At 41.3% G+C, this 14,078-nt stretch overlaps 1 protein-coding gene across 1 annotated transcript; it reads right to left on the reverse strand.

The window, feature by feature from the left end:
• Nucleotides 1–7,130: 7,130 nt before the first annotated feature.
• Nucleotides 7,131–12,111, reverse strand: LOC110711208 (2-alkenal reductase (NADP(+)-dependent)-like). Its single transcript, XM_021889585.1, has 3 exons — nt 11,928–12,111; nt 7,364–7,537; nt 7,131–7,243 (listed from the first exon to the last, which is right to left on the reverse strand). The coding sequence occupies exons 1-3, from the start codon at nt 12,109–12,111 to the stop codon at nt 7,131–7,133; spliced, it is 471 nt and encodes a 156-aa protein (XP_021745277.1).
• Between the last annotated feature and the right edge of the window lie 1,967 nt (nt 12,112–14,078).

The raw sequence follows: 14,078 nt of genomic DNA on the forward strand, positions 1-14,078 counted from the left end.
CTTGGTATCGACTCATTGTTTATCCAAAACCAATAAAATTTGATAATTCAATACTTGGATTCAATTTAACCTGAAACGAAATCTACCTGAAACCATCTATACCCAAGAAATACCTCATTTTTACCCGATCCTTATTTAACCCGATCCAAAACTACCCACGACCCCATTAAACTCGACCCAAAACTTATTAGTTAATTAGTTATCGACTAATTTATTAGGAAGATTTAAAATATAAAGTGTAGTTAATGAGGATTATATTTGTTTTGAAAATTAATGAGGGTTATATTTAATTGTTAGTAGAAGAGAGAAATTTTAAAACACTTGTTAAATAGAGTTGATAGGGTGAAAGATAATTTATACACATGTATAGAAAATAGCTCAATAATGAGTTTAAAATTACAGGATTGATTCAAATTAAGACCTAATCAAAATTGAATTGGTTTGAATTGAGATTTATTTGAATCCGAAATGACCTGATCAAAAGTCTTATTAAATCCATTTTGACCCAAATAAACCCAATTAGATCCGACTCTACGCTCACTTGAACTCGATATGACTCGACCCAAATTTGACTTGACCCGAATTCGATTTATACCTGACCATACTTGGATCCACCTTTGACTCGAATATAATTAAGCTTGACCCTACTATTTGGTTTGTTAGGATAAAATGACCCGTCATTACCCGATCCAAACACTTCGACATATTGTGGGTTAACCCAAACTCCATTTGGGTACCTGATTTGACACCTCTAATTACTCGTGAAAATATTATGGTTTTATTTCTTGTAATTTAATATGTAATATGACAATTGAAATTAATATTTACGAAATATGGAGTATTATTTAACCGAAACCTTCTTTTGAATTATGAGAAATGGACCCAAGTTTAAAAATCGCACGGGCCTCGAATTACTTTGCCTCGCCCCTAAATGATAGTGATGGTAGTGATAAATAATAGTAATATTAATAATATCAAGGCAAAAGCTAATTGGCACCCCTGAGGCACTAGATTAGAACAATATTTGATGCATTGTCTTTCTCACAGTTATTATTATACGAATTATTAAATATTTCTTATTGTCCCAAAAAAAATTAAAATTGAGTACTATGTGAATGCAAACCAAAATTACTGCCATAACTTTTGTTTCGGTATGAAAACATTAAGACCTTCGGTAGGCCCTTTTCGATGGGAGAAGACTAGTCTCGGACCAAGCTATGGCTGGCCGACGGTTTCCTGCATAATAAACACACGTAAACTGGCCTCAGGGGGTTGTGCCGAGGAAGGCCCCTCCGATGCCGAAGTCAGTAATGTATTTAGAGGTAGAGTTGTGCCAGAAAGTACTAAGTGCGTAAGGCTTTGTGTGTGTAAGAGTGAATCTCAATGAGATGTCCCCTTGCTTTTACTTACTTAGAGGCTTTTATACCTTAGCTTGATGGGCTCCAGGTCAGATGGGCTTGCCATTTGACTGGGCTTGGCTGACTTGGCATGCTTTGGAGAGTTGAACCTTGGTTTGGACTTCAAATTGTATCATTTGTGGACCGACCCAATTGAGGTGAAATTGGACCCAAACAACTTGCCCCGACACCAGACCTGATTCGGAAGAATGAAGGGTCGGGTTTTGACTTACAAAATTGGAGGGAAGCAAATGATGATAATTTGAATTTGAGGAGTTATTGAGAGGCAAATAACCGTTATTTTTGAGAAAATAATCAGGGAATGTGTGTTGAATATTTAGAGTGTTGATGGTTACGGGCACGCGACCATGAAGGAGCGCCCGCGCAGAGAGCGTGCCTAAATCGCGTACCTCTCTGGAATTTGGCTATTTGGAAGTGCGAGGTTGGCGCGCCCGTGCGTCTGGTGGCGCATAAACCGCGCACCACACTGCCTTCCTGTGGAAATTTCGTATTTCTGATGAGGAGCGCCCGCGCCTCCCTGTTTTTGCGTTTTTTTCTAACGATTGAGTCTTTTATTAAAAGACATCAATTCGTTGAAGAAAAGGACGGAATATCATTCTTATTCTCCTCAAGCAGATTTTTCCACACTTTTCTCTCAAATACCTTGAAAACTTTTGTGAGGAAACTCTTTCAATTATTCCAATTTTAGTGAATTTGTCATCTTGATTTCGATTCTAGTACATAGAACGAAATTGATGTCAATTGTATCTCAAAGAGGATTCCCGGTTTTAACCCAAGTACCATGTGGGGGAAATAAACCTCTTTAGGAAAGTGTTCACACGCCTTTGACAGTGTATCAAGGATCTAGTCTTATGGGACATTGGAATTCTCATGTTCATGTTCATTATTCTTGGCTTGGAGGAAAGGCAAGTTTGATCAAATTCACACTAGTGTAGTCTATATAATTTTCTGTAATTTCTTAGACTTTGTTAATACTTGATTAAAATACATTGATTTGTATTTTATATTTACAATTACATTGTAATCATTTATTTTAGGTTTTGTTCCCACACAAATTTAAGTGTTTTTCTTGTTAGAAATCACTGTAAAACCTAACAATGTGGACGGTTATTGCTGTTTTAGAGAGTAATTGTGGAATTTAGGGGGTTTAGTGGAGAAGGGTTTTTAGTGGCATGAATTCCCAGAAACTTGTTCCAGAAAAAGGTATAAGTTGCCTCTCGCTCCACTCTCTCTCCTCACATCTTTGCAAACACTTCGCGATTTTAGTAATTTACCCACTGCAAAATCGCATTTCTGTTTCCGAGCATTCTCTGCAATTCCGAACCTTAGACTGATATTCGTTGCTCCGAACATATAGATCGGCAAATTCCGCGTCTGATAGAGGTATTTTTCGTTGAAATTTCTTCGATTTTCTTTGCTTTTTCGAACACCCCTCTTTTTCCATTTTCACGCACTTCCTTTGCCAAAAAATGGTTGGTGACCAAGGAAAAAGGCCAATGGAATCCGAACCAATTGTTGAGGAAGAGGAGGAAATGTCGCAGTTGATTCTGAGGCGGAATCGCCCTTTGGCAATGATGCCCTTTCTCAGCGGCCAGAACCCTAATGTCAGGGCTGGACCTGCTGCTATCCCGAGGGGAGCTGCACTAAGGGATGTTCCTTTCACATGCGTGCCCCCGAGAGACTCGAAAAGAGCTAATACCTCTGGCCGAAGTGCGACCTTGGCCTCTAGGCCGTTGACTCCCGAGGAAAGGGAGTGGACTAATGTCCAAGAGAATGAGGGGCATAATGATTGTTGCGCCTTATTCATGGTGGGTCCAAAATGACGCCAAGTACATACTGCTTTGCCGAACAACTTGAGGTGTTCTAAAGCATAATGGAGGAGGACGGGTATTGCTGCTGAATGCCTTCTGCCAAAGAAAGAATTCATCGTCCCCCGCCTGGATATATTGGGGTTTACCCTCGAAAATTGCAGTACAGGCTTCGGTTTCCCGTCCACTCCTTTGTAGTGAAGTTGCTGAACGGGTACAACATTTCTTTGGTTCAATTGACCCTCGTTAGCATCCGAAGGATAATGACCTATCTCTGGGTCTGCCTGTTTTATGGGCTTGAGCCGAGCGTGCACTGTTTCCGCTGCACGCATAAGTTGATGCCGAACACGCAGTCAAACAAATGGCATGGCCCTGGCTGGTGGCAGATTGAGGACGAAAGGGGGTTCCTTTCGACTTATCCAAATGATACTTCGGATAAGGATTGGAGAGGGCAGTGGATCTAGATTCGGGCGCCGTCAGACGAAGATCATCCAAATTACTTCGGCGGTCCCCGATACTTAAGGAAGCCAGACCCTAAAATATTGAGCATTGGTCCTAATGAGTTCACCAATGCTGATCACAAGCAGATGGAGCTCTTTGGCCGAAGCCACATGCTCGGGGCCACAGGCCGAATGGCGAATGTGCCAACCATATGGCTGCCTTGCTGCCATTATATCTTCCAAGAGAAGATCCTTACTGTTGACGGCCTCAGCCGGAAGTACCAAGGCGGTAAGGGATTCGGCTAGGGCCGAAACTTTGTTATTTTTGATTATTTTTTGTTTTCTGATGCTTAGCTCTTTCGGTCAAGCTAACCTTTGTCTTTTTTACTTTTCAGAGCTGTGCGAAGAAAACTAGGGCATTGATTACGAAGTGCTCGGGATCAGCCAGGAAAGGAATCCGATCACAAGCACCTTGAAGATCACTAATTCAAAGAACCGGGCCCTTTCTCTGCATCCAAGGAGGCTTCAAATAGTCAGCACTCTCGAGTACCAGACACAGAAGCCCTGGTTCGAGAAAATCGACCCTTTTTCCTTCATTATGCTAAAGAAGACGCAGCTGCAACTATCGCTGCTGCGGTCTCCCGATGCGGAGCTGAGCCTTCTACATCCACTACTGGGCCAAGGGTAGACGTAGCCGAAGGAGAGGAAGATTCTGAAGACGAGCGTCTGCTGAAGAATTTGGTAAGACTTCAAGACTTGTCTAAGTTTCTTCTCTTTTTCTCTTTTCCTTATGCTTTGCTCCTTTTACTTAGCTTTTTCTTTGAATTTTTTCCAAATTTTTCTAAGTACTGAGCTTCGTCTTGGAGTTTGTTTGTTTGTTTTTTTTTAATGATCATATTGCTCTTTTTTTTATGATCATACTGCTCTTTGCCCCCTGTCTCTTCTACTGCAGTCTGACGAAGAAGAAGAAGACAAGAGACAGCCAGCTGAACAAAAATCTTCTTCGGACGAGCTTCTGCCGAAGAAATGGCTGGACAGAGAAGAAGAAGAGCAATCATAAATCCGGGGCAGTTTCAAACTGTCGAACCTGCTGCAAATCGACCTCGGTTGGATGAGGACCAGGCCAAGGTTGCTAAAGAGAAGACTCCTCCTCCTCTTGAGATTTGGGACGAGGAAGTTCCATAGAGGACCCCTTCAAGCTTACATCCATCTCCATCTCCTCAGCATGTAGCCAAACCTTTTGCTGATGAGGTTCGGATGGAGGCTGATGCACTAATCGCACATCCCGAGGATGATGACATGCAGATACTTGATGGGAGGCCTGAAGACTTTACAGAGGTCGAGGAAAGAGTTGACGAGCCGAAGAATTTTGATGTTCCTTCGACTTCAGCTGGAAACTCATTCAATTGCTTCCAGTCTTCAGGGATGGGGTTTGAGAGTGCCCCACTATTGACTGCTATCGAGTTCTTCGGTGATCTGTCTGGCCTTTCCAATTTGGAGAAGGCAAAGGTCGGGTCCCCTCGGGCTATTGTTGGGGTGACCGAGCCCTTTGTTAGGGTACCAGACCCTTTTGCTGAGAATCAAAAGCTGCTGATGCAGGTAAATCTGCTCAAACTTAAGCTTTTTTACTTGCGTTTTTCCTTCTGTTTCTTCTTTTTTACCTAAGCTTTTTTAGCTTAAGTTCTTTTCTTCGGCTGACTCACTTTTGAACCTTGTAGGTCGTTCATAACCATGTCATGGCTATGGGAATGAACGAGGAGTTGAGGAGCAGGGCCGAAGAAGCAGAGTGTCGGGCTCGGCTTGCAGAACTTAAGAGCCAAAAGGCTGAGGAAGAATTTGCGGTGAGCTGAACTCAAATGAATGCCATGGCTACCAGCTTCTGCTAGGAAATCGAACAATCCATTTTTCCTTGGATTTACGAAGGCCAGGCCTTGATCTAGGGGTAAGGGGCTACGGATATTCCCAGCTTCAAGGCTTGGATTGAGCAAAAGATGAAGCAGGAAGCTGAAGCTCGGCAAAAGATGGCCGAAGAGTTCAATGAGAAGGCCTCTCTAATCCAGACTGAAGCTCAGCAAAAGCAATCTGAGTTGGAGGCAGAAGCTCGGCGGCTGAGCGATCAGCTGAAGGCTAAAGAGGAAGAACTTTCCAAGGCCAAGATTGAGTTGGATGGGGTCCAGAGCCAACTGAAAATGCAGACAGATGAAGCTGCAAAGGCCAAGGATGAACTTGAGGCTGCCCAAAATCTATTGCAAGTCAGAATTTACACCCAAGATCAATATGATGAGGGTTTTGATGATGGCTTCAAAGTAGCTGGGCGCCTGAATTTTCATGCTGATCCGAGCATTAACTGGGATGTGGCTGAAGTGGTCAATGGACCCTGACCATCCAAATCTGCACATCGCTCATGAAGCTGGGGTTGCTTTCCTCGCTCACCTAGCCGAAGCTGAAGCCTAAGCTGAGAGGGAAGCCAAGGAAGCTGCTAAGAAAGAACCTCAACCTTCTTCCTCTTCAGTTGGTGCTGAAGCATAGGTACTCGGGCAGGTGTCTACAGAATCTTACAGATTAACATGTGCTTAATCGCTTATCTATCGCATCTGCTTTTTGCCTTTCTTTTGCTTTAGCTTGCCATGAATTTGTACAAACTTTGTTTATTTAAAGTATTTATACTAGGTTCGACAACTGTATTCTCCGCTTGTGGGCGGCCGCCGAAGTAGAATTTCATAGTACTTGACTTGAAACCCTTGCTTTTTGATGTGTCTCGGAGATCCGAGCACACTTGAATTGTTGATGCACTGCGTTGCCTTTATTTCCTATGCCTTTCTCTTTTTAATTTGTCTTCTTTCTTATTGATTGAAAAATTCTCTAAGTATAGAGCTTCGGCTCAGAACTGTATAGCTGAGTGCCTCTTGCCCCCCCTTAGAAATCTGAAGTTTGTGATCTTCAGGTTTTCGAGGTGCTTGCTTCAACTTTTTGGTGACAAATTCAGGCTTTGAAGTTTCTGCCATTTTTCTTTTCTCTTCTCACTAGTAGTAAAACATAAATGCGCACCGGTTCAAAACCCCCCTTTCGCACTGGTTTTGAACTGGTGTAGATTTGAAGGATGGCAAATAAAAAAAAACTTTAGCATCGGTTAATAACTTGTTATTCACACCGATTCTTACTGTAAACCGGTGCCCATTGGTTTGAGAACCGGTGCCCTACAGTGCCTATTTTATTTTTTTATTTTTTTTGCTTTTTTCTGACAGCAAACACCTTTCAAAAAAACTTATAATACATACTTTACTAACAATGTATATATGTGTATAACAAAATACAATGACCAAATAATTAAGCAGCAAACAGCAGCAACAAATTACAACAACATATTTTTCGAATGTCAAACATCAACAGCGAAAACCATATGCACCATCCTTCTCTTTGCTACCAGCACTTCCCACAACATAGCAACCAGTTAATTTTGCGAGTTATCCAACTAATTGCGGAACAGCACCAAATGCTGCAGAGACAAAGACACGATCTCCCTTCTTAGCAGATCCAATCTCATACAAGCCTGCATAGGTTGTAATGCCAGGCATGCCTACAGATTGATATAGGACAAACATATCAAATGACATAAATTGTTTCATAAGAAAAACAATGTGAGAACCAAGAAGAGATTAGATGGCTGCAATGTTGATGAATCAAGCAGGAAGCTTACCAAGAATCCCAGTATAGTAGGAAAGTGGAACATCTGTATGCTCGATTTTAAAGGAAAGTTGTGGTGATGAAACAAGACTATAATCTTCCAATCCAGTAAATCCCCATACAAGGTCGCCTGCCTTGAAGTTGCTGATTGCTATGTTGTGGGAAGTGCTGGTAGCAACACTTGCTTCTTTGCAAAGTGAGTAAGGGTGAAAAATAGATTACTTGAGAGTTGTGAGATTCAAAGGTCTATACCTGTTTTTGATCTGACAAGAGTGGTCCATTCACCGATAAGTTGCACAAATGAATCAAGAGGTTATAATGTTAGCTCATCTAGGCTTATTGGTGGTTGCTATGCATATATGAAACACAGAAGCTATGAGTATCTAGAGAAATAATGTAGCAAGGACAAGCATTTCAAACCCCTCAAGACTGCTGAGCAGATGCTTAATGCTAGCAGTTACTAAGAAAGCTCGTCATTTGCAAAGTTAATTTAGGTTGCTTGCTGGCAAGTGGTGTAAATTCTTTAAACACCATTTGGAAAAGAGACAACCGTAAACTCTTGAAGGAATTGGAAACAACAAACACATTGACACAACCACAGACACTATAATCAATGAAAGCAAAAATATTAGGAAAATGTTTCTCTGCTTATACTATTAGCAAATTCCACAATTAACCTTTCATTGCAAGAGTACTTAGTTTATAGCTGAGCATCTACATTCACCAAATGCCTCTATGGTTATATAGAGGCTTCCACCCTAAATAGTCTAGGGAAATGGAGACATTCACCAGTTTTTGCACAATATCAGAAGGTTTTTAAACATATTTATTCTTTAGGAAATAGAGTATAAGCAATTGTGACCTGATTAAAGTTGGAAAAGGCAGCATCTTCATAATCATCGGTCACTGGAATTCCAACAGATGCCTGCATGCGCTGCACCATGCTTCTGTTTCCAAAAGAATGGAAGTCGCCTTATCAATTAAGTCCTGTAAGATAAAAAGCCTCAGTAACTACATACTTAAATCATGTCACATGAATATATATGTGTTGCTGAAAACATCAAATACATGTATGCATAAACCTACTAGCAATTTCAAAAAGTCGTCATTTGTAGAAAAACATTCGTGAATTGCCAATCTATCCCCATGAGCATATTATATCGAACATCCAGGTGGTTTATACCTTATAGCAGTGTATAAACTCTGGCCACGATACGATACTTCTAGCTTGAGTTATAAAGTCCATCAACTGATCAACACACATTACAGTTACTCAGCAAGCTTTATAATCCAATTTTTATCAAACTTCTTTTACTCCTATAATTTGTACCCCAAAAAAAAGGCACCAAAAAAATCCAAATTAACTGGCTTTTAGATAATTTATGGCATACTTGAACACACCTAACTTATACTTGAAAAAGCATCTTCATTGGAGTAATTGAAATTCATACACAAATTCATTGAATTTCACCAACAATTTTTCTTAATTTTTTATTCAAATGACAGTAAGCAATCATTAACAATCCATAAGATGACAGGAAGCAATCATCGCAATCAAAAGCACGGTAACCTATTCACATGCAAATTAAATCAAAATTCAACAGAACCCTATTTGATTCAATCAAAATTCAAAAAAGCACATATTTTTAGGGTTATTTGACTCAATTATCAAATTATGCTCGAAAAATAACATATTTTAAGGGATATTTGATTCAATTATCAAATTAGGGTCGAAAATTCAGAGGGAAATTTGATTCAAACATCAAAAATAGTTGAGATTTCGAACCCTAAACTTACCGCATTGACAATTAATATGAATCAGATAAAACATAAACCCTAGATTATGAAATTGATATGATGATTATAAAAAGAAACAACAAGTTACCTCAGAAGCTGCCTCTTCAATGGGGGATACACGGATTAAAAGGCGTTGTCCGCTTGAAACTAAACCTTAACCACCGAAACTCACTCCAACCACCCCGAAATACTCAACACTCACCCGATAACACTCACCCAGAAAATTCGAAAATCCGAAAACACTCACTCCAAAAACCATTGATCTAGAAAGAGAAAGCGAGAAATACCTGAATACCAGAAGAGGGGGAAGGTGGCCGGCGGTGGAGAAGGAGACAGAAGGAGAGAGAAACGGAAAGGGAAAGAGATGGTGGAAAGAGAAAGAAAGAAGACAGTAAGAGAAAAAAAGAAGATTTTAAGGCCCGATTTATTTTTATTTTTTTTTACCAATACCATTCGCACCGGTTCTGTTCGAACCGGCGCGATTAACTCATTTTCGCACTAATTTGGTTTGAACTGGTCCGATTAACTCATATTTGGCACCGGTTTTTAAAAATCGGTGGTGCGGTGCTCATTTATATTTTTTTACTAGTGTCTACTTTGCTTTTGAAAGGTCTGATTTCTTGCTCAGAAGTCGTAGACTCCGAAAGCAATCTCTTGTGATCCTTATAATTCATCCGAGGGAATGCTTATCCTCAACATTAATGTCAGGGCATTGATCCTTCCGAAGTACAATGCTTCATTAGGCAATACTTCGGGGGATATCAACACTCGGAACTGATTCATCCGAAGTACAATGCTTCATTAGGCAATACTCAGGGGTGTAATATCAGTTCCTATTTTTTAGGCAATGTTTTGTTGGAAATGACTCCTCTAAAGCACAAATACTAGGGCATTGATTCGTCTGAAGTACAATGCTTCATTAGGAAATACTTCGGGGTTTATCAACACCCGGAACTGATTCATCCGAAGTACAATGCTTCATTAGGCAATACTTCGGGGGTGTAACATCAGTTCCTATTTTTTAGGCAATGCTTCAGATTCGTCCACACCTCTTCGCCCGGAGGAACTGATACATCCGAAGTACAATGCTTCATTAGGCAATACCACGGGCGTGGAATCATTTATCCTCGTCTCAGCATGTTTTAACGACTTGCCGAAGTACAATGCCTCATTAGGCAATACTCCAGACAGCGCCAAAAGAAAACCTTGAATTCCAAAAAGCGTAGAAGGAAAAAATAGAAACTTGCTGAATTGAAAGAGATAATGGCTCGCAGGCCTTTCATTAATTCGAAGAAATGTACTTACATGGATTGTTCTTCCCCGAAGGGCTTACACATGATATCCTTTCAGTACATCAGCATTCCGAAGAACCAGATCCCCAATTTTGAGAGATCTTGTATTGACTCTTCTGTTTCGGGGTTTTCGGAGTCCCTCGGGAGAGTTACAATTCCAAGACTGGATGCCGAACGTCTGTACCTGCAAAACAACAGAGACTCTGGTTGGGTGGAGTTCCGGCTCCGACGATCAAGTTAGAATGTGTATGGATGGAGTTAAGGTTGCGGAAAAGTAAAGAGTCTTCTCGGATTCCGAGAGAGAATATCTGCAATTAATATTGCTCTTGTTGGTGAATATTTTTTTGAATGAATATTTTTTTGAATGAATGCATTTAATGGGAATATCTCCCTAATTATAGGGTCTGGAAATCATCCCCCACTTTCTAGGTTATGGACCCCAAAGATTGGTGGGCTGATTCATAGATTGGGCCAGGAAGGCCATTTTCTTCTTTATGACTTAGGATGCCACGTGTCAGCAGAGGATTGGTTCATTTTGAACCTCTCTGAGGGTGACACGTGTCACCATCTAATTGGGCCACGTGGGCCTGGGTATTTTTACCCAAAAACATTTACCCCTCACAGGTGTGACGTGGCAAGCCACGTGGCACCTGTGACAGGTGTCACATGCTGAGGAAGTGACGGTTCATCTCTTCTTCTTTTTTTTTTTTTTTTTTTTTTTGAATTTGAAGCAACGGTTCGCCTTCTAGGGGAGTTCCCTCCCTCTATAAGTAAGGCCCCCTCCTTTTCCTCACTTTAGCATTTTGAGAAAATTTTAGAGAGGGAGAAAAAGAAGAGCTCTAAGACCGGCTGCTTTTGCTTCCATAACCTTTGTTACTTCCACCTGACTCAACCGGTTACCGTCTGTGCTATCATCACTCAAGGTGCATCAAAACCGTCTCGGTATACTTTAGTAGATTCCTCTGATCTCAAACTACCCACAGCCGGTCAACCGTCTGGGGTATCAACAAGCAAAACTTCAGAGAACCGCCTAGGTACATCTTCAGTAATTTCTCTTGCTTTCCAAGTGGGTACATCCGGGCAACCGTCTGGGTATCTTGCAAGCAATTGATTGATTTTCGCCTGCCAATTCAGCCGGTCAACACCCTTCACTTTTAAAACATCTTCAAGGTACCGTGTCTACCCTTTGCAACTCTTTTGAGCTTTTCCGTCTGTATGCTTTATATGGAATAATGGACTCATCCACCACACACACGGCACAGCCTAGGACAGTAGTCAGTCGGTCTCCTGGTACGGCTAAGTCTAGGACTGGGGATGCCGTCTGGGGGTGCTTGGACCACCCTTGCTCTTCCTCAAATCCGACCGTCTATGTGCATGTGCAGGACAGTATGGCTCAGACGAAGCGGACGACATTCGACCCTGAATATACATCAGACGGCTCAGCTGGGGTGCCGACTGACATATAGTACTACAGTCCTCCGGGTGCACCCAGCACTCCAAGTGACGATATACTAGAAGAATCTGATAGTGGAGACGACGCTGAGACCGTCAAGCAATCTGACTCAGGGGAGTCAACCTTACTGCAGGTGGAAGCCTTCAATGAGGATGAGGAGGTGTAAAAATGACCGTCCATAACCAATCCTACTGAAGCGCACATGTCCGCCAGGGACATTGTTACCCTAAATGCCACCTTTCTCGCCTTTATGAAGAGATGCCCGGTTGGGGATAGGTGGGAAATCATAGTGCCGCCTGCAGAGGCAACAGTCATCTGGGATGACGACGGTGTTCATGCCGACAACTATTTTGGCTGCTATGAGGCGGCGTTTAATGCCGGCCTCCGGTTCCCTCTCCATAACGCGATTAAGGCCATTTGAAGAGGCTATGACCTTAGCGTCTGGCAATTAACACCCAATTCTTTGGTGAATATTTTAAGTTATGTAGCCGCCTGCGAGATGCAGGACGTAATGCCCAACTGGGAGGCGTTTGCACATATCACTAGTAGAAAAAATGAAAAAAGGCACCCCCTTTTTCCACCGGTTTTTAAAAACCGGTGGGAAAAGAAATGGGCGGGATTTGGATAATTTCTTTTCCACCGGTTCCTTATAAACCGGTGGCAAATGTTTGATTTCGCACCGGTTCACCTCAAACCGGTGGGAAAAGTTTAGCATAGAACCGGTCAATTTTCTTTCTTACTCTTTCATTTCCTCGATCTTTCCTCCTCTCTCATCTGCCTCTCTCTCTCCTCCATTGAAGCGTACTCGACATTCTCCATTGAAGGGGCTTCTGATTTGCAAGTTACCACCGTCGACCATTGCTGGGTCTGCCTCTAATTGTCGGTGCTAGTGATAGTGGGTTCCAGCCTCTAATTATCTCAAGCACCACCGAATTTGTTCGCAAGTGCCCACCATCGACCATTGCTGAATCTGCCTGCTCCGGTCGCACGCACCACCGTCCTTGTGCTCCACCACCACCGTCCAACAGCTGACCACCAGGTTCGTTGTTGAATTCTATTTATTTAACTTCTTACCTCAATTTCGTTTTCTTCTTGCTAGGTTTACAATTTTGATTGCAGTTTTTATGTCAAAATTGGGGCAATTTCATTGTTATTGTTGTTGTTTTTAAATTATTATAGGTTATTAGTTCTGAAATATATTGGCATTTTTCTAGGGTTTTGTTAATTTAGATTTTTCAATTTATTTTTATTAGCTTCTAATTTTCTAGAATACATGTTTGATTCCTTAATGGTCCATGATAGAAATGGAAATTTAGCATCCGGCACGATTGCGAACCTTGTTGATGAGCTTGGTGCTGTGGTTATTTACAGAGAAGGACTTCCAATGAATGTATCTGTCACCATGTCTAGCTCCTATGTGTCAACTGCCAAGGTTGATGTATGTGTAACTTCAATTCTTGAACTTCTTGTTATTGTTTATCATGCTGATCATACTTTGGTTTGGTGTATGAGTGACTTGTGATGGTTTGCTTCATTATGAATGTTAACATGAGCTATTTTGGCTCGGGCAAATGCTAGTGATACTACTCAAATTTAAGCTATTTTGTTGATACTAGTCTAGTTTAACTATTAAGTAGATTATTGGAATGACTTTTTAATTGTTTAGTTAATTTTATAATTTTTTTGGTGTGTGTGTGTGGGAGGGGAGTGACTGAAGATATCTCATTCTTGTCATGATGTGAACTCTGATGAATAGAGCAAGAAGCCCATAGCTTAGTGGAGCAAGGCTTCAGTTCCTGTGGCTGTGACCTGGGTTCGAGGCTCATATCCCCCCTCCCCCGTGGGTAATACCCCCTTGATATTCCTGTGATAGGAAATCAAGGTGAAGCCCACCCCTTACCCCTAAAAAAAATGAAGTCTGATTTTCTTATTATGCCAACATTCCTTCCTCCAAGAAAGAACGGTTAAATTATTTTTTCCGTAAGGCAATTCATGAGTTGAGTGGTTATTATTCAGTCTCTTTAATGAGGCTAACTAAGGATAATTAAGCATATGCTCTATAATTTATTAAACTAGATTATGATTTATGCATCATTGCTAGAAGAATTTTTAAGTGTATACACGAACAGTTAAGACTCAGGAGGTTTCTTTCATGTGATTATTTATGAACTAATTGCTACATTCCT

This window comes from Chenopodium quinoa, unplaced genomic scaffold (assembly GCF_001683475.1).
Source record: "Chenopodium quinoa cultivar QQ74 unplaced genomic scaffold, ASM168347v1, whole genome shotgun sequence".
Lineage (NCBI taxonomy): Eukaryota > Viridiplantae > Streptophyta > Magnoliopsida > Caryophyllales > Amaranthaceae > Chenopodium > Chenopodium quinoa.

Coding starts and splice junctions, on each gene's coding strand:
- LOC110711208 (XM_021889585.1), bottom strand. CDS start 12,111: ATGTCCCTGGCGGACATGTGCGCTTCAGTAGGATTGGTTATGGACGGT. Junction 7,538..11,927: donor ATCGTCACTTGGAGTGCTGG/GTGCACCCGGAG, acceptor CACTTTGCAAAG/AAGCAAGTGTTGCTACCAGC. Junction 7,244..7,363: donor CTACTATACTGGGATTCTTG/GTAAGCTTCCTG, acceptor ATCAATCTGTAG/GCATGCCTGGCATTACAACC.